At 63.7% G+C, this 24,329-nt stretch overlaps 1 protein-coding gene and 1 long non-coding RNA gene across 5 annotated transcripts; one reads left to right on the forward strand and one right to left on the reverse strand.

Annotated features, from left to right (window-relative positions):
• Positions 1 to 87: 87 nt before the first annotated feature.
• FAM83H (family with sequence similarity 83 member H) lies at positions 88 to 11,210 on the reverse strand. 3 transcript variants are annotated; one of them, XM_058276141.2, is made up of 5 exons: positions 10,605 to 11,210; positions 4,939 to 5,400; positions 4,139 to 4,303; positions 3,948 to 4,072; positions 88 to 3,777 (listed from the first exon to the last, which is right to left on the reverse strand). In XM_058276141.2, exons 1-5 carry the CDS (start codon positions 11,193 to 11,195, stop codon positions 1,044 to 1,046), a joined length of 4,077 nt encoding a protein of 1,358 aa, XP_058132124.1. In that variant the 5' UTR covers positions 11,196 to 11,210; the 3' UTR covers positions 88 to 1,043. The 3 variants fall into 3 exon arrangements, with proteins under 3 accessions (XP_058132124.1, XP_058132126.1, XP_058132125.1); XM_058276143.2 differs by lacking the exon at positions 10,605 to 11,210 and adding an exon at positions 7,876 to 8,029; XM_058276142.2 differs by lacking the exon at positions 10,605 to 11,210 and adding an exon at positions 5,791 to 7,849.
• LOC105745796 (uncharacterized) lies at positions 8,320 to 18,776 on the forward strand. Of its 2 annotated transcripts, none has more exons than XR_001118409.3 (3): positions 8,320 to 8,372; positions 9,275 to 9,357; positions 15,444 to 18,776. It is a non-coding gene; the product is annotated as an uncharacterized lncRNA (long non-coding RNA). The 2 variants fall into 2 exon arrangements; XR_001118408.3 differs by lacking the exon at positions 8,320 to 8,372 and adding an exon at positions 8,655 to 8,834.
• The last annotated feature ends 5,553 nt before the right edge of the window (positions 18,777 to 24,329 follow it).

Raw genomic sequence — 24,329 nt, forward strand, 5'->3', positions numbered from 1 at the left:
GGATAGTGAAATAGATTCAGCAGCACTAATTCCCCAACGCTACACTCCACAGTGGCCGCTTCATAAGAAACACTCGGTACCAAAATATGTCGTTCCGAATCAATTAAAATTACCCTCCAGAGATTAAAAGAAATACAAAGTAGGAGGGGAGACTCAGTGTCAGCACTCGAATGACAAAGGTGAAAGGAAGAGAAGCAGGTGGAGTCAGGGCTGCCAGAGGCCCGCAGAGCAGGGACCACTGCAGCAGCTGCAGCCCAGAGGGCCTGCGGAGTGCAGCCCGATGTGTGACCGGATGTGCCTCCCAGGTGTGGGGCCGGGCATCACCCCAGGGGCATCCTGGCGTGTGGGAGTGGCCTGCACACCTGGAGCTGTGGGTGCAGGGGCCGCTCCACGAGGCTGGGCAGTGCGTGGTACGTGTAGACCAGCTTTCCTGTGCCAAGCCCGGCGCCCAGCCCTTGCCCCTCGCAGCCCTCCCCGACCACCCGAGAGGCATCCTTTGGGTCTGGGTCCACTCATCCTCCCATCTGCCTGCAGCCGGCCTTTCCCTCCCCACAGCCAAAGGCCAAGCCTTGGAGAAAGGGGCTAGGAGGGGGGCAGCCAGGCGTGAGGGTCCAGGCGGGCAGGGAAGCGAGCCACCAGCAGTGGAGAAGGAGGTGGAGAGAGGGCCCGAGGGGCAGGGGCTGGACAGCCCGATGTGGCAGAGCCAGGCCTTGAGGGGAACAGAAACCTGAGAACAGAAGCCCTGAGACCAGAGGCCCAGAGCGAGCCCTGAGCACCCTAGGTGGAGGCGGATGGCGCAGAGGGACGTGGGGAAGAGGGCACGGGGCAGTGCTCGGCCGGCCCCGGCAGGGCGGGGAGCGCACTCCGGCGCGGGGGCGGGGCGGGGAGCGCACTCCTGCGCGGGGGCGGGGCGGGGAGCCCACTCCGGCGCGGGGGCAGGGCGGGGAGCCCACTCCGGCGCGGGGGCAGGGTGGGGAGTGCACTCCGGCGCGGGGGCAGGGGTCCCCTGCCCGCAGGGCGCCCTGGGGGCGCGACGCGGTGCCTCACTTCTTGCCCCTGAGCGTGCCCAGGATCTTGGGCATGAACTTGCCCACCTTGCTGTCCCTGGTGTCCTCGGCCGCGCCCTCCCCCGCCCCGGGGCCGCTGCCCTCCCCTTTGTTGCAGAAGACCTCGAAGCGGCTGTAGACGCGCTTCTCCTTGCGCATGCTCTCCATGCGGCGCAGCAGGCAGTCCCGCTCCTCGGTGCTGGCGGGCAGCGTGCGGCTCAGGCGGCCCTGCATCCCCAGGCCGTCCGAGCGGAAGATGGCCGAGCACTTGTCCTTCTCGGACATGTCGGGCGTCAGGCCGCCGGCGGCTGGCGGGCGGCCGAGCTCGGGGCTGGCGTGGGCGGCGGCGGGGACCCCGCGGTGCTTCTGGCCGTGGCCGCTGATCTGCTCCAGGATGGCCTTCGTGTCGTCCCGCAGGTTGCTGCTGTAGAGCGCGTTGGCCGTGGCCGAGGCCACGCGTGCCCGCGAGCCCCACTCCTCTCCCGCAGCAGCCTCGGTGCTGTCGCCGCGGCCCAGCGACGGCCGCCGCGGGCTCTCGGGCTGCCCGTTCTCCTGCGGCACGGGGCAGCCGCCCTCGTCCTCCGGCCGCCGCTCGCCGCGGGGGCTCAGCAGCTGCCGGAGGCGCAGGGAGCCTTTGCGCAAGACCTCCATGGGGCCGCCCGCCGCCTCCTCCGCGGGCCCGGTCTTCGGGGACTCCCCGGGGAAGACGAGGGTGAGGCTGCCCTTGCGCTCGGGCACGGGGGGCCCCGGGCTGCCCCTGCGCTCCGGGTGGGCGGGGCTGGGGCTCCCCTTCTGCTCCGGGAGCCCGGGGCTCGGGCTGCCCCTCCGCCCGGGAAGCCCGGCTGTGGGGCTGCCCCTGCGCTCCGCGTGGGCGGGGCCGGGGCTGCCCTTGGGCTCAGGCTGGGGCGCCTCGGGCGGGGGGCTGCCGCGCCCGGGTGGGGAGGCCGCGCCCCCCTGCGCGGCGAGGAAGCGCGAGGGCAGGCGGTCGGCGCCGCCGCGGCCCAGCGTGTCGAGCAGGTGCGTGGCGGTGAGCGTGGCGCCTCCCGGCTGCTGCTGGGCCTCCTGGTGCAGCCGCTGCGCGAACGACTCGCGCAGGTCGAGCAGGCAGCTCTCGAGGCTGCGGCGCTCCCCTCCCGCGCCACCGGGCGCCGCCGCCTCCTCGCGCCACGCCTGGGCCACGACCGCCCTGCGGTGGCTGGTGACAGCGCCCTCCGCGCCCGCGGGGTCGCGGGCCGGGCCCTTGTACTTCTCCAGGAGCTCGGCCACCTTGGTGGAGGCGGAGCGCACGGCCTGGCCGCCGGGGCCCAGCGTCTCGCTGACCGTCTGCTCCTTGTGCAGCAGCTGCACCTTCTCGGCGGCGCCCGCCCCGGCCCCGCCGGCGCCCTCGGCCTGCGCCGCGCTGAAGATGAGCGAGGAGCGCAGGCGCGAGCTGCGCTGCACCAGCGGGTTCGGGCGCGGGCGGAGCGGGTCCGGCTTGGCCAGGCCCGCCTCCTCGGGGCCCTCGCGCTCCGAGCCGTCGCCGCCCGAGCCGGGCCCGGGGCCCTTGGCGGGGAAGGCCGCGGGGCTGCGGAAGGACAAGGGCAGCAGCTCCCCGGCGGCGGCCCGCGCCCCGGGGCCCAGCACGTCGTCCTCGTAGGCCTCCGCCTCCATGGGCGCCGGCAGCCCCTCATGGCCCCCGTCCTCGCCGTGGTAGCCACTCAGGTAGGAGGTGAGGCGCCAGTGCCGCAGCCCGGCCCGCCCCTCGGGCCCGGCCCTGGGCTCGGGCTCGGCCTCCGGCGCCGCCTCCAGGCCGGCCCGCGCTGCCGCCTGGCACGGGAAGCGCAGGCCCAGGTTGGGGCGCTGCGGGCCGCCGGGCTCCAGGCCGAGGGGGCCGGGCCCGAAGGCGGGGTCCGAGCCGTGGCGCACCTCGCGGGACGCGCTGGAAGGGACGTAGTCCAGCCGCAGGTGCGCGTCGGCGCCCAGCTCGGGGAAGCGCGGCCCGCCGCCCAGCGCTGCGTCCTCGGGTGGGCCGAAGCCGGGGCGGCCCGCGCGCAGCTTCTCGAACAGGCCCTGCGGGCGCGCGGGCGCGAGCTGCGGGTCCCACTGGTAGTGCTGCTGGTAGACCTGGTCGCGCTGGAAGTGGCTGGTCTGGAAGCGCAGGTCGTCGCCGTGGCTGAGGAAGGTCTGGCGCGACACCTGCCGCGCGGCCGCGAAGTTCTCCACGGCACCCGCGCCGTCGGCCGCGGTGTAGCAGTGCCGCTTCAAGGCGTCCAGCTCCAGGTGCCGCGCCTGGAAGAGGCCGCGCGGGCCCCCCGGCTCCCCGCCCGGCCCCGCCTCGACGTCCAGCCGCCGGGACAGCGGCCGCAGCCCCCCGTGCGGCTCCAGGGCGCCCCCGGGCACGCGCGGCTGCTCCTCCCGGCGGAAGGCCGACAGGAAGTGGCGGTCGGGGTCGAGGAACGACGGGAAGCCCAAGCCCTCTTCGCGGGGCGGCTGGAACAGGAGGTGCGCTCGCTTGGCGAAGGAGAAGGGGGTGGGCGCCCCGAGCCCCGGGCCGCCCATGCCCACGAGGGGCCCCGCACCCCCGTAGGGAGCCAGGGCGTAGGTGTCCGTGCGGGCCAGCGCCCCGGCCGCGGGCACCAGCGGCTCCGACTGGGCAAAGAGGATGCGGAACTCCTCGTCGAAACTGGAGACCAGCTCGCCCTGGAACACGTGGGCCAGGCTGCGGTGGATCTTCTCGAAGGACCACATGAAGCTGCGGGAGGGGGAGGGAAGGAGGGCGGGCGGAAAGGGGGGGGCAAGGGGTGCGGAGGGGGCTCAGCAGATGGCCAGTGACCGCGGCGGCCAGGGCCCTGCAGGAACCCAGGTGGGGCAGGACGGGGGGTCCCGGAGGGGTGGGGGTCCGCGTGGGCGGGGCGCACACACCTGTAGCTCCCGCTCATCACGGCCACGCAGTCCACCAGCAGGAACTTCTCCTTCACGTGGCCCTTGAAGGACTTCCCCGTGCGGCAGTAGTAGGTGGGGCCGGCCACTGTGCGCACGCGCAGGAACTAGGAGGGCGGGAGTCAGGCCTCCACCAGGGCCCCCCACCCCCAGCCGCCCGGGCGGTCACTCACATCCACCAGGTGCAGGTTGACGCGGCACTTCTCCGCCATGTCCAGGAAGTGCTGCGCGTTCATCTCGTCCAGCAGGACGTAGACGGGAACGCGGCGCGCGGCCACCTCGAGCAGCTCGCCGAGCAGGTCCACGTCGGTGAACATGTCCATCACCACGGCCACCACCTGCGGGGGGCGGGTCAGGGACCGAGGGCACGCTCTCCAGCCGCACCTGCACCGCCCAGGGGGCCCTCAGGGCACCCCACACTGACCCAGCCACCGGCTCCCCCCAGGGGAGGCAGGCACAGCGGGGCCTTGGTGGGAGGGGCCACAGGGTGAGGGGGTACGGGGCTGCCGGCAGGTTGGTGGCCCACAAGGGGGCCTCGGTGGGAGCAGAAGGGGGAGAGCTGCTCTGCAGCTGGGGTGTGGGGGGAAGGGGCTGGCCAGTGGCGCTCCTGCAACCCGCTGAGTGCTGACCCCAGGCCCCGGGCGGGGAGCCACTGTCCTGGAGCCGCAGGCTCAGCTGCCAGTGGTTAAAGGGCTCCCTTGGCTTTGGGGACCGCTTGGCAGGGGGTTAGGAGCCCTCCACTGGGCCAGGCGAGAATTCCTGGCAACACCAGTCCAGCTAGGAGGGTGTCCAGCCAGCCCACAGCCCCTGGAGCTCCTGGGTACCTGGGCACCTGCCACAACCGGGGATTTGCAAAGCACACAGCCACTGCCTAAAGGCCTGGGCACCCCTGGCCCCGCCCCCACCCCTCTGCCCTTGCACTTCCACTCATGCCTCGAGGCCCAAGCAGGCCGCCCTTCCCCTCGGCGGGCACCTGCTGGGCGGAGCGGATCATCCTGCGAGCCTCCTCCTTGATGCTGGGGCTGTCGGGGGGCGGCGGCTGCACCAGCGTGGTGACCTCGGTGCCCGGGAAGCCGTAGATCAGGGGCCAGCCCAGGTCGAGCTCGGGCACGGCCTGGTCGGAGTTCACGGGCCAGTAGGTGCCAGAGGAGCCGTCCATGTCCACGTCAGGGGGGCTGCCGTCGGGGTGCTCCCGGGCAGCGTGCTGCGGGGGCTGCAGGTGGCGGCTCACGTGCTCCAGCTCCTCGGGGCACAGGAAGGCGGGGGCCCCCTCGGACGCCAGGAAGCGGCTGTAGGCCTCTGGCCCGCCCTCGGCCAGCGCGTCCACTGCCAGGCGGTAGTACTCTTTGTAATGAGGTGGCAGGTACCCGGGGGCCAGCGGGTTGTCCCCCTGTGAGGAGCTCTGGGAGCGACGGGCCATGTTGGGGCTGGGGACCTGGGGAGGGGGTGGGGAGACGTTACTGGGGCAGGGGTCTGCCCAGCAGAGCCGGGCTCAGAGGGCAGCCTCCAGGCCTGCCAGGCCCCCAGGCCCTGCCCTCCGCTAGCTGGGCCCCGTGAGGACTTTGGCATCCTGAGCTTTTGCTTTGGTCCTTCCCTCATAAACACGGAAACTTCCATTTCATCGCTGTCGGCATAAAGACAGATCTCACCCAGGCCAGGTTCCCTATTGTGACTGTGCTCATTTCCTTCCTTCTGATTTTAAGACACCCTGATTTTAAGGCCCCTGGTACTGCGCCTGCTGGACAAGTCAGCTCTGCCCCCACTGCCCGGAGACCCGCGGCAAGTCCCTTTGCCTCCCAGCGTGTGAACGCGCGTGATCGCGTACCTGGGACGGGGTTTGCTGAGGACGTAGGGTTTGTGGCTGCCGCATCTGGGGGGCCACAGCCTTGGCACTGGCCCACGCCCACCTCTGGCCATACCTCCTCCCCATCCTGGGCCCTTTAGGCCTCCGAAGCCAGGGCCCTCACTTGGTCAGTCAGGGACCCTCGATGCCTTCCCAGGGCCACCCCTCTCTTGCCACCGTCCCGTGCTGATAAAACCTCAGGGCCACACATGCCACCGCCCAACACCTGGGCGGCCCTCGCCCTCCACCCAGCCTCGTCCCCACAGGGCGGCAGCTTCTCTCCAAGCCTTCCGGCTCCCGCCTGTCCACACTCGCTCCTGCCCCAGCTCTACACCACCCTCCGTGTCCCCTGCTCGCTCCACACCTGCTCTCCAAAGGGCCTGGTCTCTCCAGGAAGCCCTCCGAGCCAGCTGGGGGCCCCTCTGGGCTGCCAGCGTCCACCTGCACGGACCACCCCGACCGCGCGGTTCTGGCGGCTGCTTTGCGTCGGGTTGGGAAAGTGGCGACGCCCCGGGGCCTGTCCTCCCCTCGCTTCCCTGGGGGTACTCCTGTGTGTCTGACTCCCACCCTGCCAGGACGCTTCTGGGTCCAGGTTATGGGGGAGGCTGACCGCTGTGGCTGACTGAGGCTGGACACGTGTCCTGGCCGTGCCGGGATCAGCACGTGGCGGGGGGTCCCGTGGGCACTAAGGCTGTGTCTGAAGGCAGGGGGCCTGGAGCCCAGCGGTACCGGGTTGTCCATTTACCGCTGTCCGGTCTGGCTGTAGTGGGGCCTCAGCGTCTGACCACACGGGCGGGGGCACCGTGACCAAGTCCTGTCTCTAGAGCAGGGGGTCTTAACCTCTTTTGCTCCACGGACCCCTCACCGAGGCTGCACTATGCTGTGTGCTATTTAATCAACGCGTCACACCCGCACCAACGGGTCCCATGAGAACATCTTCTAGAACTTCAACGAAGCTCACGCAGCCCTACTCTAGAGGAAGTTTCACCGGAAGGCCTGCTGCCGTCCGATTACAGTGAGGGGACAAACTGTCCAGGCCGTGTGGGCAGGGGGCTCCCCACAGCGGGCGGGGGCACGGGGGGCACTGCCCGACCTCACGGCGGGGCCCCCTTTCCAGCAACCCCGCTCCTCCACCTCGTTCCCCCTCCTGGGTCCTCAGGCTGGGACCGTGGAGTCGGCGCAGCTGGGGAGCCCCCCGGTGCCCCCTCCGGACACTGCCTCCCGAGGCCAGCGCCCAAGCGAGGGAGGGGCCCGATCCCTCCCCTCCAGTGACTCAGCAGGAAGCCGCTCCTCTGCCACTGACCTCTGACCTCCGACCTCTGACCAACAGCGGACAAAACCTCCGGCCGGCCTGGCCCCCAGTGGGCTCTCACCTGGCCTTCCAGGACCCCGCGAGGCCGCCCACTGGAGGGCAGGAAGCGCCGTCTAGAGGCAGGGCTGGGGCCGGGGCTGGGGCACTGCATCCTGCCCCCCAGAGCGGCCCCAAGTGCGTGGAGGCATCAGGCCCCGCCAGGTGCCAGCGAGGTGGGGTACGCGGCTCGGGCTCACGCACCGGAAGACCCGGGAGCTGTGGTTTGGGGGGCGCTCCCGGCGGGGATCAGGGGGTTAGCGGACCCCAGGAAGATAGCGGCCGGTGCGGTCGAGGGGCCGCTGCTCGCCCCGGCTTCCACGCGGAGCCCCGGGCCCTGGGAGGCGCCCTGGGACGGGGTCCGCCGCCGGTTCCCACGAGGCCGCCAGGTCTGGTTCCAAAGAGGCCGCCGGGGCGCGGGCGAGCCCCGACAGCACCTTCTCCCTCCCCACCCCCACGCCCCGCTTCCCTGGGCCGGCGTCGGGCGCGGCGCCCCCGTCCACACCCGCGCACGCGGCGCCCCCGGGCCGCGCAGCCTCGGGCCCCGCACCCTGCGGGAGTCCCGCGCCCTCCCGCCCGCTGGCTCTCCCTCCGCGACACGCGTGCCGGCCCTGCCCCGCGCCCCCGCCGCCCGCTCCCGGCCGCGCCGCCCAGGCCCAGGTGCGGGCGGGCCGGCGGCCAGGTGGGGCCGGGGCAGGGGCCGGGGCCGGGGGCCCTACCTGGCCAGGTGCGCGGGGTCTCGGACAAGGGCAGCAGCAGCCGACCGCCGCGCAGCGGCCCTCGCGGTCCGGTCGGTCCGGCAGCCACTCCCTGGCGCGGCCCGCCCGGCCTGATTCACCGCCCGCCCCGGCCCCGCCCGCCGCTCCCGCCGCCTGCCTGCCCGGGCAGCACCTGGGGGCGGGGCGGCCCCACCCGCATTCCTCCCGCGGCCGCCCGCCCGCGCCCCGCGCCGCCCCGGCCCGCGCGCCCCGGCCCCCGGCCCCGGCCAGGCCCGCGCCCCGGCCCCCGCGCCCCCGGCGCCGCCCCCCGGCGCCGCGCCCAGGACCCCGGGCCCCCCGGCGCCCATGCTGCGCGCGGGAGGCCGGGCGACCCCTGACCCTCGCCCCGGAAGTCGGGGTGAGTCGGAAGTGCTTGCTCGGTCGCTAGGAGACGGGCGGCCGGCGCGAGGGGCGGGGCTTCTGGCGGCGTCGGCGCGGTAGGGAGGCAGGTGAGGCAGGTGAGGCTGCGGCGGCGGCGCCGAGCGGCGGATGGGGCCGGGCCGGTCCCCGCGCGCACAGGGACGCCCCCGCACCCCCGACGCGCCCACGCAGAGAGGACCGAGCGCGCACGGACACGGGGCCGCGCACCGACGGCACACTGGGGCCGCCCCCACGAGCCCTCGCGTGGCCAGGGGACCCGGCCCGCCCACGGAGCCCTGCACAGGGACACCCCCCCCCCAGCTCGCACAGGAAGCCTTCAGCTGCCGGTTCCCAGAGTCCCCCAAGCACCTCAGGTCCTCCCTTAGGGGCCCTCACCCCCTTAGTTCCCGCCCTGCCTGAGCCATCTGTCCAGGCACCGCCCACCTGGCCCCCTGCCCACCCTTGCCGGCTTCAGCCACCTGCCGCAGGCTTCAGCCACCTCCTGCCCGTTGGCTGACGCCTTCCTCCTTGCCGCCATGGCCGGTTCCCTCTGCTTTGGGGTGGGTCTCAGTTTCCTTAGCTCAAGCCCCAGGCAGCACCCACTGGCAGGGTGCTGGGAGCCAGTGCCCAGGCAGCTCTGGGGGAGGTGGCCCTGACCCCGCCTGGGCCCGCGGCCTCCCGGGAACAGACACGGGCTTGGCCGTGTGGACTGGGCAGCCCTGGCAGTCCGTGCCGAGGCAGGGGCTGGGGTGGCTCTGGGTGGGGGGCCAGGTGCCTCTCCTGTGTCCTGAGGGAGGGACAGAGGCACAGGGCCCCACAGGGGGCTCGACTCCCAGATTTGTGCCCGAGAGCGCCTTCCGGCTGGGAGCCCAGGGGTTCAGGGAGTTGGTGGCACGCACAGTCCCTGGGGGTGGGCAGGCAGGAGGGGGCCCTGGGACCCCACGCCCGCTAGCCCGCCCTCTGCCACTCTGAGCTCCTCCCTGGACCTCCCACCCCTCAGGAGGATGAGCCCGAAGAAGGGGGTGCCCCCAGTGGCAGCAGGGACGTTGCAGAAGCCGCTCCCGAAGCCGAGAACTGCTGCTGGTGAGTGCACCCCAACTCCCAGGGCGCCCCTGTCCAAACCCTGACCTGTGACACCCCTGATGTGACTAACACAGGCCACCCCCTCTGAGGAGACCCTTCCCTCTGAGAGGGGCCTTGGGGGGAATTTGTGAGTTGGACTTGGGTGCGGTAGACCCAGTATTTATTTAGACATCAATTCCAGACTCTGATCCTGGAGGCTGGGCTGGGGGCCGGGGCTCAGCGCAGAGGAGCACAGCTTTGAACACACGGTGATGGGAAGGGGACAGAGGCCGGGGGATGCTGGTCTGGGCTGAATGTGTGTCCTCAAACAGAGCAGGGCTTGAATTCATGTTGGGCCTTCTCAGCTAAACGTGTGGTCCACTCTGACTCTCTGTTCCAACCAAGCCGTCCCACGCTTTTGCCTGCCTGCTGCTGCTCCCTTAGGATGTCCTCCCCGCCCGCACTTCCAGGCTGAACCGCGACGGCTGGCCTTGGGGGGTCAGCCCTGCTGGTCAGGAAAGAGACCTTCTCCCATGCCCACCAACCCTCCTAGCTGATGCCCCTCCTGCTCACCGCCCCCAGTTATCACTCCCCTTCTCGGAGACACATTCATGTCAGGGCATTCGTCCGGTGGTCGGCTGGGCTGTGCCTGCCTTCGGGCCGCAGCTCTGGGGCCCTCCAGGCTCAGGCCTGTACCCTGCCCCAGGGCCTGAACTCCAGGGGGCAGCCAGGTCACAGGCTGGCAGGTAGCTGGGGACTCTGTTCCTTCTTCCCTGCCAAGCTGGGGTGGACCCCAGCTCCCCAAAATAGACCCAGCCGCGTCTGAGGGCGCAGCCCTCCTGGAACGAGGAAAATGGGCACCAGCACAGCGTGCTGCTTCCGCGACCGCGGGCGGCGGGGCCCACGCACGCCAGTAAACGGGGCAGGCGGAGCAGGAAGCCGGCCTGGAAGCCGCCGCCTGGCCTGACCCCTCCGCCCTGGCCGGGGACACCTGTCTCGGCAGGGACACTGGGCTCCCTTGGTGCCCTCCACGCGCCAAGGCCCGTACCAGCCCTGACCGATGTCCCGTGCGGCAGGAACCAGCCTCGCCGGCAGGGGTGAGAGGCAGGGGTGAGAACGGGCTGCAGACGGCCCTGCGGTCAGCCCACCCCAGCGCGCAGTCCACCAGCACGCTCAGGGTGTGGCCGCCACGCCCCCTTGGCCTGCGGAGTCCCTCTTCCCTGCCCAAGCCCCTTGCCCACCTGCACGCCCCCACCCCCAGGCCTTACCTGGCCATGGGCCTGCAGCCCCTCGAGGCCCTCGCTGCGAAGCTGCTCCAGGGCCACGGCCAGCTCCAGCCCCTCCACGCGCACCCAGGCCTGCTCCTCCTGTAGCTGCTTCAGCCACAGCTGCTCCTCCTGCCACAGCTGCTCCCGCCACAGCTGCTCCTCCTGCCACAGCTGCATCTGCAGCTGGACCTGCCGCCGGCGGTCCTCCAGCAGCAGCTGCTCCTGAGCCAGGCACAGCTGGACCTCCTGGAGCCTGAGCAGTTCGGGGCCCAGGCCCGGTGTGGGGGACCCCTCCCCGTAGCCCTCCATGTCCGCAGCGGGGACTAGCGCTAGCTCGGACCCCGAAGCAGCAGCCGGCACTGGCCTCGTGGCTGCCTGTGGCTGCTCTGGCCTGGCTGCCCCTGGGTGTCCCTGGGGAGCTGGCTGAGTGCCAGTCACGTGCCTGGCAGGGCCCACCCCCACCTGCTCCCCAGGGCCCCCCGCGGTGGGAGGGGGGGCCTGCGCCTCCGGGCCCTGCTGCCCGGCTTCCCGCTTGGCCCTGCCCGCCCTCCTGGCCCGGGGCTTGCGAGACCGACCGCGTTTCCCAGACATGGCCCCGGCTCCGGCCCCTCTCCAGCAGGCGCTGCTCCCGGGGCCCGCGGCAGGGGACCGCCACGCGCTCAGGCCGGCTGCGCGGGCATCCTGGGCGCCCCTGCACGGCCCCTCGGCCCGCTCCCCCGTAGCGCCGCAGCTCCGGGCTCTGCTCTGCCTCAGCCCTCCCGGGGCCCCACTCGGCGGGGCCGGGCCACGCCGGGCGTTTATAGGGCCTCCGCAGCGCGGTGGCTCGCCCGGGCCGCGGAGGCTGACTAACGCGCTGACACAGGGCGGCGCGACTTTACGGCCACGGGCCGCATTGGCCAGCCTGGGAGGGAGACCCGGGGAAGCCGGAGGCGGCCGCTCTCGGCAGCCAGGCCCGATGGGTGTCGGGGACTTGTCTGCTCCTGCCCGGCCGGGCGCCCGGCCCCCACCTCCCCGCCCGCCCCTGCTCGCGGGAAACTCAAACTCCAGGCCCAGCCCCCCGCCGACCCTGGGCACCCCAGCCCTCCCTGAGCACCCTCAGTCTTCCCGACCAGGCCCTCCCATCCGAGCGCTGGGCCCTGCGGCCCGGACGAGGCTCCTGCTGCAGCCGCACTGCGGGCTGGGGGGAGGGACTGGCCTCAGAAGGCCCCTGGGCACTTCGGGGACTGAGACAGGAAGAGACCAGCCTGCCCCCCCCAAAACCAAGCCTGGTTAGGGGGCACTTGCCCCCTCGCGGGCAGGCTGCCCTGCCAGCCACTGAGACCAGGGCCCGGGGAGCCCTGGCTCCCCAGGCACTGACCTGGGGTGGACACAGGGCCTGCCTGAGGCGCTGGCTGCGGTGGGGCCTCCCGCACGGGAGCGGGGCTCCCCATAGCCCCCTCCCCAGCCCCGCGTTTCCCCAGCCCGGGGGCCGCTGACTCACACCCACGCCCAGGGCCCAGAACCCGGCCGACTGGTTTGCCTTCCCAGCACCCATCCCCACCCCACCCATCTGCTTGGCCCTTGCCCCCACAGGCTGGAGGGAGCCCTGGGCTGGACAGGGCGAGTCCCGGGGCGTGGGCCGGGGGGCCCAGGGGCCCCCTTGGAGTAGCAGAGGCTGGGGCCCAGGGCTGGGGGCCCAGGCAGGGGGTGCGCCTCCTGGCGCCCTCCCGCGCCGGCCGGGGAGCTGGTGTCTGCGGCCGGAGGACGCCGCTTGCCGCTCGTTAAAGCTCCGCGTGTGGGCGCTCGGGAGGAGGCGAGGGTGGGGAGCCGCCGACAGCCGGGCGCAGCCGCGCAGCCCTGCCCGGGCGCCCCTCCCCAGGGAAGCCCGGCGGACGGCCGGCCCCCCGGGGGAGACCCCGCGCCCGCTCGGCTCTCCGGGGCGGCGGAGGCCCCCTGCGTCCCGACACCGAGGGCGTGCGAGCCCGTTCCTCACGCGCGGGCGGGCCCCGCTCGCTCTCCGGCCCCCAGGCCCGCCGCGGAGACCCTCGCGCTCTGGGCCGCCCTTCCGCGCCCCCCCCCCACCGTGGGCTCCGCTCGGCGGGCGCGCCCCCTCGTGGCAGCAGCGGGAGCCGGCGTGGGGGGGGGGCGTCGGGGCGGGGCGGGTCTGGGGGGCGGGTCCTCCGTCCGTCGTGCGCCCCGTCGGCCCTGCACCTGCCGCGAGGCCGCGCGGCTCCCGGGGGCCTAGGGCGCAGCAGCCGCAGAGGGCGCTGAGCTCCCCACCCGGGCCCCGCGGGCCCGCGCCCACCCTCGTCCTGCGCGGAGCACCCCTGCCCCGGCCGCCTGGCCTGCTCGGCCGCCGCGCTCTCGAGGAACCGGCTGCGGCCGCGTTCTCAGACGTGGCAGGCCCGGCCTCCGCAGGCGCACCGTCCCCTGCCACCTCAGGGGTCCTGCCCCAGACCTGCGGGCCCTTGTCCACTGCTCCCCCGTCAAAACGACCAAGGTCCCTGTGTGACTTCCTTGGGGCTGCTGTGACAACGACCCCAAAGCTTAGAGGCGCGCACCGGTTACCTTACGGCTCCGTAAGAGGCAGGTCCCACCAGGGTTTTGCGGGCTGAAGTCCAGATGTCAGCGAGTCTGTGCTCTTTCCTGGGGGCTGGAGGGGTGGACACGCCGTTCCCCGGCCCCTCCTGCTTCTAAGGCGCCGCCTTCTTCAGCTTGTGGCTCTTCCCCCATCTCCAAAGCGCCGATGACTCACCTTTCCCACCTGCTGCGTCAGTGCCCCCTGACCTCCCGGACCCTGTGGTTACAAAAGGCCTGGACAACCCAGGATTGGCTCCCTGTTTCAAGGTCAAGGTTTTGGGAATAGGACATGGACATCTTTGGGGGCTGGGGGTTGGCTGCTGTGACAAACACAACAGCAGGTGGGCCTGAGCATGTATCGTTTCTTGGTTTTGAAGGCTGGAAGTCCAGAACCAAGATGTGAGCCCCGCTGTCACTGGTGACAGTGTCTTCAGGGCTCGCCCGCACAGGAGCACCAGTTAACGCTTGAGTGTGTCTTTTGTGGGGGGCACGATTCAAGTCCCACCAGCCTCAGGCCCTAGCACACTGTTACGACAGGAAGCCAGAGGGCAGCCACAGCTCGAGGGGGGTCCGGGGGCCGTGCTGCTCTCCGCCACGCGAAGGTACTGCCCGTGGTCCCCATGCCGTGGCGTTGAGAAGAGAGCATGTGCCACCTCGGCAGCCGAGCACCAAGGCCAGAGGTGGTCTCTGCTCCGGTAAAGACGCCGCTTCCAGCGCAAGAACCCCGATGGGCTCTCCCGCCTGTTCAAGGTCCCTGGAGTCCAAAATGGATCGCGCCTGCCGAGGCTGGACAGGCGACTCGAGGGGACCCCGCCCCTGCCCCTCAGTTCTCGGATGGTGGGGTTCACCCGCAGCTCCTCCGGACGGCGCCCTTTCCGCTCGACTCGCCCTGGTGGGAGTGGGCGGCTCCGTGGGCTCCTCGCCCCGCGAGCCCGTGTGCGCGTTCTGCCGGCGGCCACGCCTGCCTGTCCCAACACGCGGGCAGGTCCGCAGACCCCGGGCCCTTGGAGACCGACCAAGCACAGCTGCGCCCGGCGCGTTGCCTGCCCTCCAGGGCCGGGCCTCAGGGTCAGCTGAGACAGCTGACCTAACAGCCCCCAGAAAGTCTGGGTGTCCCCTTCCCCCGGCGCACTGCACCCGGACAAGTGCCCCACCCCAAGGAGGGCCTGGGAGAGTACTTCCCGTGGGGGCCCTGCTGGCGTTGCGGGTCTCCCCCGCCAGCTGAGGCCTGAGAGCCTTTGGTCTGGATCTGGAAATGGGGTGAGAGACTGTGGGGGCTGATGTCCGATTTCTAACCGCCGGAGCACGATGTATCACGATGGCACAAGCCGAGCAGCACCTGACCGATGGCCCACCTTCCTCACCGTGGGAACACTGTCCCCGTGGGCCAAGGCTCCGGGCGGCCACTCCGGCTTGCTGCCCCGATGCTCCTTAGGCCACCTGGCCTCTGGCCATTCTGGGCACCTCCTGACCTTCTAACTCACGTTGTCCCCAGCGATGGGAGGGAAATCCATGGTGCGGCCGAGCTCCCAGCGCCAGCTTGTCCCTCTGACCTCCGATTGCCCTCTAGCCCAGCAAATTTGCGATTTCTAGTCATCTAAGTGATATACAACTTTTGTCCGTATGTGCCTGACTTATTTCACCGAGCATCACATTTCACTGAGACTCGTTTGTGTTGCAGTGTGTCTCAGAACTTCATTCTTTGTTATGGCTGCACAATATTCCATTATGGGCAGGTACCACATTTTGTTTATTCGTTCATTTGCTGATGCACGCTTGGGGAGATCCCAGCTTTTGGCCGTGGTGGACACTGGTGTGCAAATATCTATTGGAGACCCTGTTTTCACTCTCTCGGTGTCTACTAGCAGTGCAAGTGTGGGTCGTATTTAACTTTCTGAGGAACTGCCAAACTGCTTCCACAGCAGCTGTACCATTTTACGCCCCCACCAACCATGCACCGGAGTTCCAATTGCACCGCATCCTTCTTTTGGATTTTTTAATTTATACAGTCATCTGTGAATAAAGACAACTTTGTTTCCTTTTCGTCATTATATCTTTTATTTTTTCTTGCTTATTGGCTAGGACCTCTAATGCATTGCTGAAAAGCAGTGGCCTCTGGTTCCTGATCTCAAAGATTATGCTCTTCACCAGTGTGTTTGTTAAGTCTGGAGGTGATTACTTCTTATCGGACTAAGGAGGTTCCCTAAGAATGATTTTTACCAAATGCTTTTTCTACTTCAATTAGGATTATCGTGTAATTGTTTTCTTATTTAATTGAAGCGGGGCCATGCTGTGATCAACGACCCGCGGTCTCCAGTCTCAGTGCGCAGCATGACGGTGGCCGGCTCGTGCTGCCAGTCGGGTGCCTGGGGCGTGCCCATGCTGCCTGCTCGTCCATCCCGGGACCGACGTCGGTGGAAGGCGGTCTCTGCGCCAGAAGGCCTGCTTTGTTTACAGTTGGCCTCACGGCTGTAGGGTCCCACCCAAAGCCTTCAAGCGCGTTCCGAATGACGGGGTTTGCTGAGCCCTGCACTGGCCAAAGGCTGCTCCGGGGCTGGCCTCCCACTGAACGGGCAGCCACCTCCGGGCGAGACGCCAGCCAGGGCCAGCACCCGTCCCGCACGTTCCTGTGCGTGGCCCCATCTGTCTTTGCTCCTTTAGTGTCTTTCCAGCACTTTCAGGCACAGGAGTGAGACATGCCCCCACAAAAGGCATGCTCAGGCCCCCCGGCCCTGGGGGCGGGAGCCCGTCGGTGGACGGGGCCCAAACGAACCGGGGCTGGGCACTGACCCAGTGTGGCTGCTGTCCTCCTAAGCCCAGGAGACTGGACGAAGGAGAGGCCGCGGGAGCAGCCAGGAGCTGGACGTCGCCAGAACCCGGATAGAAAGGAGAAGCCACCGCCGTGTGCGTCGCTACGTGGCAGGGCAGTGAAGGTCCAGGGCCGCGGGCAGCCAGCCCCAGATGCCTCGGTCTTCACGGAGAAAGCGTCTCCTGGCCTCAAAACTCGGAGCCAATGAATTCCTGTTGTTTAAGCCAAACCATTGGGTAGTATTTGTTTTAGCAACTGGGAAACTAAAACACATTTTTTTTCTTTAACTTTTTTATTTTATTAATAGTGACATCCATATAACCTAAAATTTCCCCTTTTAACCACATTCAGACATATAATTGAGGAGTGTTAATTATGTTCACAATGTTGTGCTACCCCATTACCAAAATGTCTCCATCACACCAGACAAATTCTGTACCAATTGAGCATCAACTCCCACTCCTCAGCCCCACCCTGGCCCTGTGTTCCAGTCTCTGACTCTCTGAATTTGCTTATTCGAGTTATTTCATAGCAGTGAGGTCGTTCACTGTTTGTCCTCGTGTCTTGCTTGTTTCACTGTACGTGATGTTGTCAAGGTTAATCCATGCTGCTGCCCGAGTCAGCACTTCGCTTCTTTTTGTGGCTGCTGTGGCATTGCGTGGATGACAGTCCAGCGCACGTGCATACCAGGTTATCTACTTATCCCTTGCGGACGGGATTCATTCCGCCTGTGGCTGTGGTGAGTAATGCTGTGGTGACCCTGGTGGACGCGCTCCTGCCCAAGGCCCGGCCTCTCTCCTTTGGGTTTATACTAGCAGTGGATGCCGAGTCACCTGTAGCTCTACGTTGAACTCCGGGAGCTCTGCCAAAGTGTTCTCCGCAGCACCTGCACCGTTTACCTTCCACCAACAAGGCGTGAGGGTCCCGTTTCTCCACAGCCTCGCTAACGCTTGTCATGCTCCGTTCTTTAAGTAATAGCCATCCCTGTGGGTGTGAAGTGGTATCTCATTATAGTTGTTTTTTTAAGATTTATTTATTTATCCTCCCCCCCTCCCCCTGTTGTCTGCTCTGTGTCCATTCGCTGTGTGTTCTTCTGTGTCCACTTATATTCACATTGGGCGGCTCTGGGAACCGATCCTGGGACCTTCCAGAGTGGGCGAGAGGTGACCATTCTCTTGCGCCACCTCAGCTCCCTGGTCTGTTGTGTCTCTTATTGTCTCTACTCTGTGTCTCTTTATGTTGCGTATTTTTGCTACACCAGCTCTCTGCATGGGCCAGCTCGCCACGTGGGCCAGTACTCCTGCGCGGGGCAGCACTCATGGGCGAGCTCGCCACACGGGCCAGCTCGCCTGCACCAGGGGGCCCTGGGCATCGAACCCTGGACCTCCCATATGATAGACGGGAGCCCACCTGCTTGAGGCACACCCCTTTCCCTTGTATTCTATGGTCTGTATGTCTATCCTTATGCCAGGACCACACTGTTTTCAGTACTGTGGCTTTAGAGTAAGTTCTGAAATCAGGAAGTGAGACCTCCAACTTTGTTCTTTTTTTTCCTTCAAGATTGTTTTGGTTTATTGGCACCCCTTGCAATTCCACATGAATTTGAAGATTACCTTTTCCATTTCTGCAAAAACGCCTGCTGGAATTTTTATAGGGATTGCATTGAATTTGTAGCTTGCTATTTGACAATATCAACATCTTAACAATATTAAGTTTTCCAATCTATAAACCTGAGTTCTTTCCATTTATTTAGGTCTCCTCTAATTTTTTCAGCAACTTTTATAGTTTTCTGTGTACAAGTCTTTCACCTCCTTGGTTAAATTTATTTCTAGGTATATTATTCTTTTAGATGCTATTGTAAATGAAATTGTCTTCTTAATTTCCTTTTCATATTGTTCATTACAGCTGTATGGGCACCAGACTGCCTTCTCTTTGTCTATCTTATATCCTGCAAACCTTTTGAAGGTATTAGTTCTAGAAACTTTTTTCTGGATTCTATGGGTTTTTCTATAGATAAGATCATGGCATCTGCAAATAGGGATAATTTGACTTCTTCCTTCCCAATTTGGATGCCTTTTTATTTAATCCTCTTGCCTAATTGCTCTGGCTAGGACTCTCAGTGTAAAGTTGAATAACATTGGTGAGTCAATGGAATAGTGTGCAGCTGTAAGAAGAAATGAAGTTGTGAAGCATATGACAGCACGGATGAACCTGGAGGACGTTATGTTGAGTGAAGCAAGCCAGACACAAAAGGACAATAATGTATAATTGCGCTACTATGAACTAAATTATGTAACATATTGTATGATTCCATTTATATAAAATGTAAATATAAATCAATTTATTACAATGGAATTAGATTAGTGGTTATGTAAGGCTGGGGAGGACATGCTAAGAGGTGTGGAGTTTTTTCTTTTTGGAGTAATCAAATGGTTGTAAAAATTTTTGTGGTGATGTAAGCACAACAGTGTGAGTACAGTATACACTTACACACTTTGAATAGGTCATATGGTATGTGAATATATCTCAATAAAACTGCTGAATAAATAAGTAAATAATTGTGCAAGAATAGCCTGAAATAGCAGCTATGTACAGCAGGGGAAACAGAGATTGAGAGGTGAAGAATTTTGTTTATTTTTTTGCCTGCTTTTTAAAATTATTATTGAAATAATGAAAATGCTCTAACGTTTGAAGTGATGAATGCACAACCTTGTAATGATACCAAATACCATTGATTGTACACTTTGGATGAATTGTATGCTTTATTAATATGTACCAATAAAACTGATTTCTTAAAAAAGCAACAGTGGTGACAGCGGTCATCCTTGTCTTGTTTCTGGAGGAAAGCTTTCAGTCTTTCACCACTGCGTACGATACGTGCTGTGGGTTTTTCATAAATGCTCTGTATCATGTTGAAAAAGTTCCCTTCTATTCCTGGTTTTCTTAGGGTTTTTATCATGAAAGGATGTTGCATTTTGCCAAATGCCTTTTCTGTGTCAATTGAGATGATCATGTGGTTTTTTCCCCTCATTCTATTAATGTGGTGTATTACATTGATGGATTTTCTTATGTTGAACCTCGTAGCAGTTTGATATTATTTATGAATTCCAAAAAAGAAGGATTATATTTATAAACTGGTCTGTTCCTCTGGGTGTGATTCCCTTGATGGTATTAGACTCAGCCGAGATGCCTTTGATTGAATTATGTTAAGAGCAGGACCTTGATTTGACCACATCAGCAGGGTGTGATTCGGGGATGAGTCCCCATCGCCTTGGTGGGCTATGTAAATGGACACTCACTCAAGAAGACACACAGGAAGAGAGAGAGCTCCATAAACACATCAGAGGAGAGAGATTTGATCCTGCAGCCTGGAAGAGAGATGAGCCATTCACCTGGTAGTTTGTAGCCTACAGGTGAAATGAGAAGAATCTGGGACCACTGAGCCTTAAGAGAAAGAAGGAAGAAGAGACCAGGCAGAGATGTCAACTATCTTGCTTCAACACTGATTTTGATGGGAAACCAATCTTGAGTTGGACTCTTTAAGGCCTTGTAACTGTGAGCTTTTACCCCAAATAAATACCCTTTATAAAGCCAACAGAGTTCTGGTACTTTGCATCAGCTCCCCTTTGGCCGACTGATACAAACTTTCCTTGCATTCCGGGAATACATCCCACTTGGGCATGGTGTGTAACACTTTTAACATACAGTTGGATTCAGTTTAGCAGTACTGTGTTGAAGATTTTTGCGTCTATAGAAGGGAGGTTGGTCTGTAACTTTCTTTTTTTGTGATATATTTATCTGGCTTTGGTGTCAAGGTAATGCTGGCCTCATAGAAGAATTAGGAAGTAATCCCTCCTCTTCAATTTTTGGAAGAGTTTGAGAAGGACTGGTATTAAATATTCTTTAAATGTTTGGTAGAATCAGCAGTGAGTCACCTGTAGATAGCATGTAGATGGGTCGTGCTTTTTCATCCAATATGCCAATCCTTGCCTTTTAACAGGGGAGTTTAATCCATTGACATTTAAGGTAATAACTAGGGAATGAAGATTAGATTTACTTCTGCCATTTATCTATTTGTTTTCTGCATGTCTTGTATGTTTTGTTGTTCTTTAATGACTACATTTTACTGCCTATTTTTGTATTTGGTTGCTTTTTTATAGTGTACCATTTTGATTCCCTTTTTCCTTTCCTCTATTTTTAGTTATTTTTTTAGTGGTTATCTATGTAATACAATGAACATCTTAAACTATTAACAACCTAGATCGACTAGTACCAACCTAGTTTCAATAGTATAGAACTCTCTACTCCTATATATCTCCATTCCTCCCCTTTATATAGTTATTGGCTCAGATTACATCTTTATACATTGTATGTCCATTAACAGATTTAAAATGTTACTTTACATGTTTTCCTGTTAAGTCATTTGGGGGGGGGAAGCATTACAAACCAGAAGTACAATAATACAAGATTTTATATTTACCTCTGTATGTAGTTACCTTTACTAATGTTCTTTATTTCTCTTATTGCTTTTTTATTTATTTATTATTATTATTTTTAATTACAATAAAAAAAAATATATGAGGTCCCATTCAACCCCACCGCCCCCGCCCCCCACTCCCCCCACAGCAACACTCTCTCCCATCATCGTGATACATCCATTGCACCTGGTAAGTTCATCTCTGAGCATCACTGCACCCCATAGTCAATGGTCCACATCATAGCCCAGACTCTCTCACGTTCCATCCAGTGGGCCCTGGGGGGATCTACAGTGTCCCGTAATTGTCCATGAAGCACTATCCAGGACAACTCCACGTCCTGAAAACGCCTCCACATCTCATCTCTTCCTCCCGTTCCCCACACCCAGCAGCCCCCATGGCTACCGTTCCCACACCCATTCCACATTTTCTCTGTGGACATTGGATTGGTTGTGACCATTGCACACCTATGTCAAGTGAGGGCTTAGATTGCACATGGGTACTGGATGCACTCTTCCTGCTTCTAGTTGTAGACACTCTAGGCTCCATGTTGTGGTGGTTGACCTTCTTCAACTCCATGTTAGCTGAGTGGAGTAAGTCCAATAAGTCAAAGTGTAGGAGCTGAAGTCTGTTGAGGCTCTGGGCCTGGGTGTCATATTATCAGTCCAGAGATTCAAATCCCCTACATATATCTTAAACCCAGCACCAACTACAATTCCAATAAAGTAGCATGCAAGTCTTGTGAAAAGAGATCCCCTCTGAGTCCATTTCCATCACGCAGAAACACCAGCTCCAAAGAAGGGCCATCTGTCATGGCAGTGAACCCCTTCTGCCATGACCATAGAACCCGTGGGTCTCTTTATCCCTCAAAAGAACCAATACCTGGGGTTGTATCTACCTTATCTGTCTCTTAGACTCTGTTCAGTTGTACATAGGGGTATTCCTTCTGACAACCTCCAGACTCTTTTTTAGAGACTCACAGCCTTATAATCTCATTTCTCCTTTCCATTTCCCCCTTACATTAGGTCAAACCGCTTCCCGAAGTCATGTTATTATATGTAGACAGGTATATTCTGCTGTTCCACATTGAATCTTTAATTCAAGGTCATTTTCTAGTTGCTTCTTCAGCTGGTATGTGGTAGTGATCCCTCGGTGCCAGGGAGGCTCATCCCCGGGTGTCGTGTCCCACGCTGGGGGGATCTTATTGCTTTGAGTTGCTGTCTAGTGACCTTTTATTTCAGCCTCAAGGACTCCCTTTTGCATTTTTTGTAGGGCAGGAATGGTAATGAACTCTGTCAGCTCTTATTTATTTGTAAATGTCTTAATTTCTCCTTCATTTTTGGAAGACAATTTTGCTGGCTATAGAATTCTTGGTTGACTGTTTTATCTTTAAGGACTTTAAATATGCCATCCCACTGCCTTGCCGCTTTCACAATCAAGTCTTTTTCTTTGTCCTTTGACAGTTTCACTCTAATGTGTCTTGGTGTAGATCTCTTAGTGTCTGTCCTGCTTGGCGTTCATTGTCCTGGATGTATTTACTCACGTCTTGCACAGATTGGGGACGTTTTCAGCAGTTATTTCTTCAAATACTTTTTCTGTTCCTCCAGTGATGCATATCTTGGTGTATCTGATAGTGTCCCACAGGTCCCTCAGGCTCCGTTCATGTTTCTCGCGAGGGTCGAGGCGGGCAGGCTAGAATGGAGCTCAGCTCCTGCGGGGCCTGGGGCTCCCCCCCACCCCTGAGTGCCGTGGGCGGGACTTGCCCACGTGTGGCCCCTGCAGGACTGGCCTCCAGGGGAGGCTTCTGGGGGGCTTCCCTGCTTGTGGCCCCCCTTCTCGCCCTTCCTAGGGTGCCTACCAAATTCTTCAGCCCCCCTGTTGGTAAAACGTGGGCCAGGCTGGGCGGGTGGTTAGGGGCTCCCTGCGCAGACCTGGCCCCTGCCCCCCCAGCGCCCTGCTGGTGCACACGTGGGCTAGCCACACTTGTGGACGTGGAGCGTGGGTGTGGGCTGTGCACCAGCTGGAGCCTTTGCCTGGCGGCCTGGGACATTCCCCCTGGACATCGAGCTGCTGGCGGAGCTCTGCGCCAGCCCCAACAGCAAGGTGGGGCCCTGCGGCTGGTGGAGGCCCCGTGACCGCGCGGGGGCTGTGTGCAGGGAGGAGGGGGTGCACACGACTGCGCCCTCTCCCCACCCCAGAGCCGTGCAAGGAGGACCAGGCGGCCACGCTTATCCAGTGTGCCTTCCGGCAGCACGTGGCCAGGAAGGAGCGGGAGCGGCGCCAGCAGGCGCGCCAGGAGTACCTGGAGCAGATGGAGAAGCTGCAGCGGGAGGTGAGGGCAGGGCCTGGGGCCAGTGGGGGCTGGGGGGGTCAGAAGGAAACGGGTGATGTCGGGAGTGGGAGCAGAAGCTCAGGGGAGGGGTCACGACCTCAGAGTTGGGGGAGCCCTCAGGGCCTGGGCGGGGGCCTGGGGGAGGCCGTGAAAGACGCGGGCAGCGGGTCCCCAGGGGGCGTGAGCGCCGCTGCCCGCCCCCCCGGGCCCGGCCTCAGGGACTCGCGGGCGCAGGCCTTCCTGGCCCTGGTGCGCCGGGAGCAGGAGGAGGCTCGGCGCCAGCGCGAGGAGGAGGAGGCGGCGCAGAGGAGGCGCCTGGAGGAGCAGCAGCGGCGCCGGCGCCTGCTGGAGGCCGCGTTCGACGGCCACGTGGGCGAAATCCAGGCGGTGCTCCAGGAGGTCAGCCCGGCGGGGCGCGGGGCGGGGGGCGCGGGGCCGGGGGCGCGGTGCGGGGAACGGGGCCGGGGGGCGCGGAGGACGCGGAGGGCGCGGGGCCGGGAGGGGTCAGGGGGTGCGGGGCTGGGAGGGGGCACGGGGCCGGGGACACGGTGCGGGGCGCGGGGCCGGGGGCGCGGGGTCCAGGGGCTGACGGCCGCGCCGGCGCGCAGGCGGAGGAGCTGCTGACCCGCGAGGGCGTGGGCCACGACGAGGGCGGCCGGGCGCGGCGGCTGCAGAGGCGCGTGGCCCTGGTGGAGTGCGAGGACAGCCACGGGAACACGCCGCTGTCCGAGGCCGCGGCGGGCGGGCAGCCCCTGGCCATCCAGCTGCTGGCCGAGCTCGGCGCCAGCCCCAACAGCAAGGTGGGCGCCGCCGCCCGCGCTCCCGGGGGCGTCCAGGGCGCGGCGGCTCAGGGCCCCTCCCGCAGGGCGCCTTCGGGCGCACGCCGCTGTTCCGGGCGGCCTTCGGGGGCCACCTGCAGGCCGTGCAGCTGCTGCTGGAGCTGGGAGCCGACCCGCGCGTCTCCGACGACGACGGGAACACCCCCGCGCAGGTGCGCCCCGAGCCCCGCCGCGCGGCCGCCCCCGAGGCCCTCCCTGAGCCCGCGTGGCCCCGGCGGGCACCCCGCGCCTTTCCGCTTTCCCAGGCTCCCCGCGCCCCCCGCCCCGAATCCCCAGCCGACCTTGGGGATCCCGGCGCCCCTCAGGCTTGGCCGCCGTCGGGGGCGTCAGCGCAGCGGGGTCCCTCCCTCCCTCTCCCTCTTGTTTCTCTGGAAAACGGGGCTGTCAAGTGACATCTGCACACCCCCTGCCAGGCTGCTCCGGCCCCACCCGGGACGGCTGTGCCGGGCTTTTCTGGGCGTCCTGGGGGGGGGGAGACAACAGCGTCTGGACACACCCGGGGGTGCAGTGGGGACGGGGCTGGGGGCGCCCATGGGCACCGAAAGGCCACCACACAAATCTCCTTTACGTCAGCTGACTTTGAGCCGCAGTGCCTCTCCCATCTCAGTCCCTGACCCCCCAGGACCCACGTGGCCGCCTGGAAAGTGTGGGCCACCTGCCCCAGCCCCAGCTTTGGCCCCAGGGGTCAGGGGCCTTGCCCAGCAGGGGACC

This window comes from Dasypus novemcinctus, chromosome 14 (genome assembly GCF_030445035.2).
Source record: "Dasypus novemcinctus isolate mDasNov1 chromosome 14, mDasNov1.1.hap2, whole genome shotgun sequence".
Classification (NCBI taxonomy): domain Eukaryota; kingdom Metazoa; phylum Chordata; class Mammalia; order Cingulata; family Dasypodidae; genus Dasypus; species Dasypus novemcinctus.

Excerpts from the sequence above, each read along its gene's own strand:
- FAM83H (XM_058276141.2), bottom strand. The coding sequence starts at position 11,195 with ATGTCTGGGAAACGCGGTCGGTCTCGCAAGCCCCGGGCCAGGAGGGCG. Across the intron at positions 5,401-10,604 it reads GGCTGCAGGCCCATGGCCAG|GTCCCCAGCCCCAACATGGC; the intron begins GTAAGGCCTGGG and ends CCCCCTCCCCAG. Across the intron at positions 4,073-4,138 it reads TCAACCTGCACCTGGTGGAT|TTCCTGCGCGTGCGCACAGT; the intron begins GTGAGTGACCGC and ends CCGCCCTCCTAG.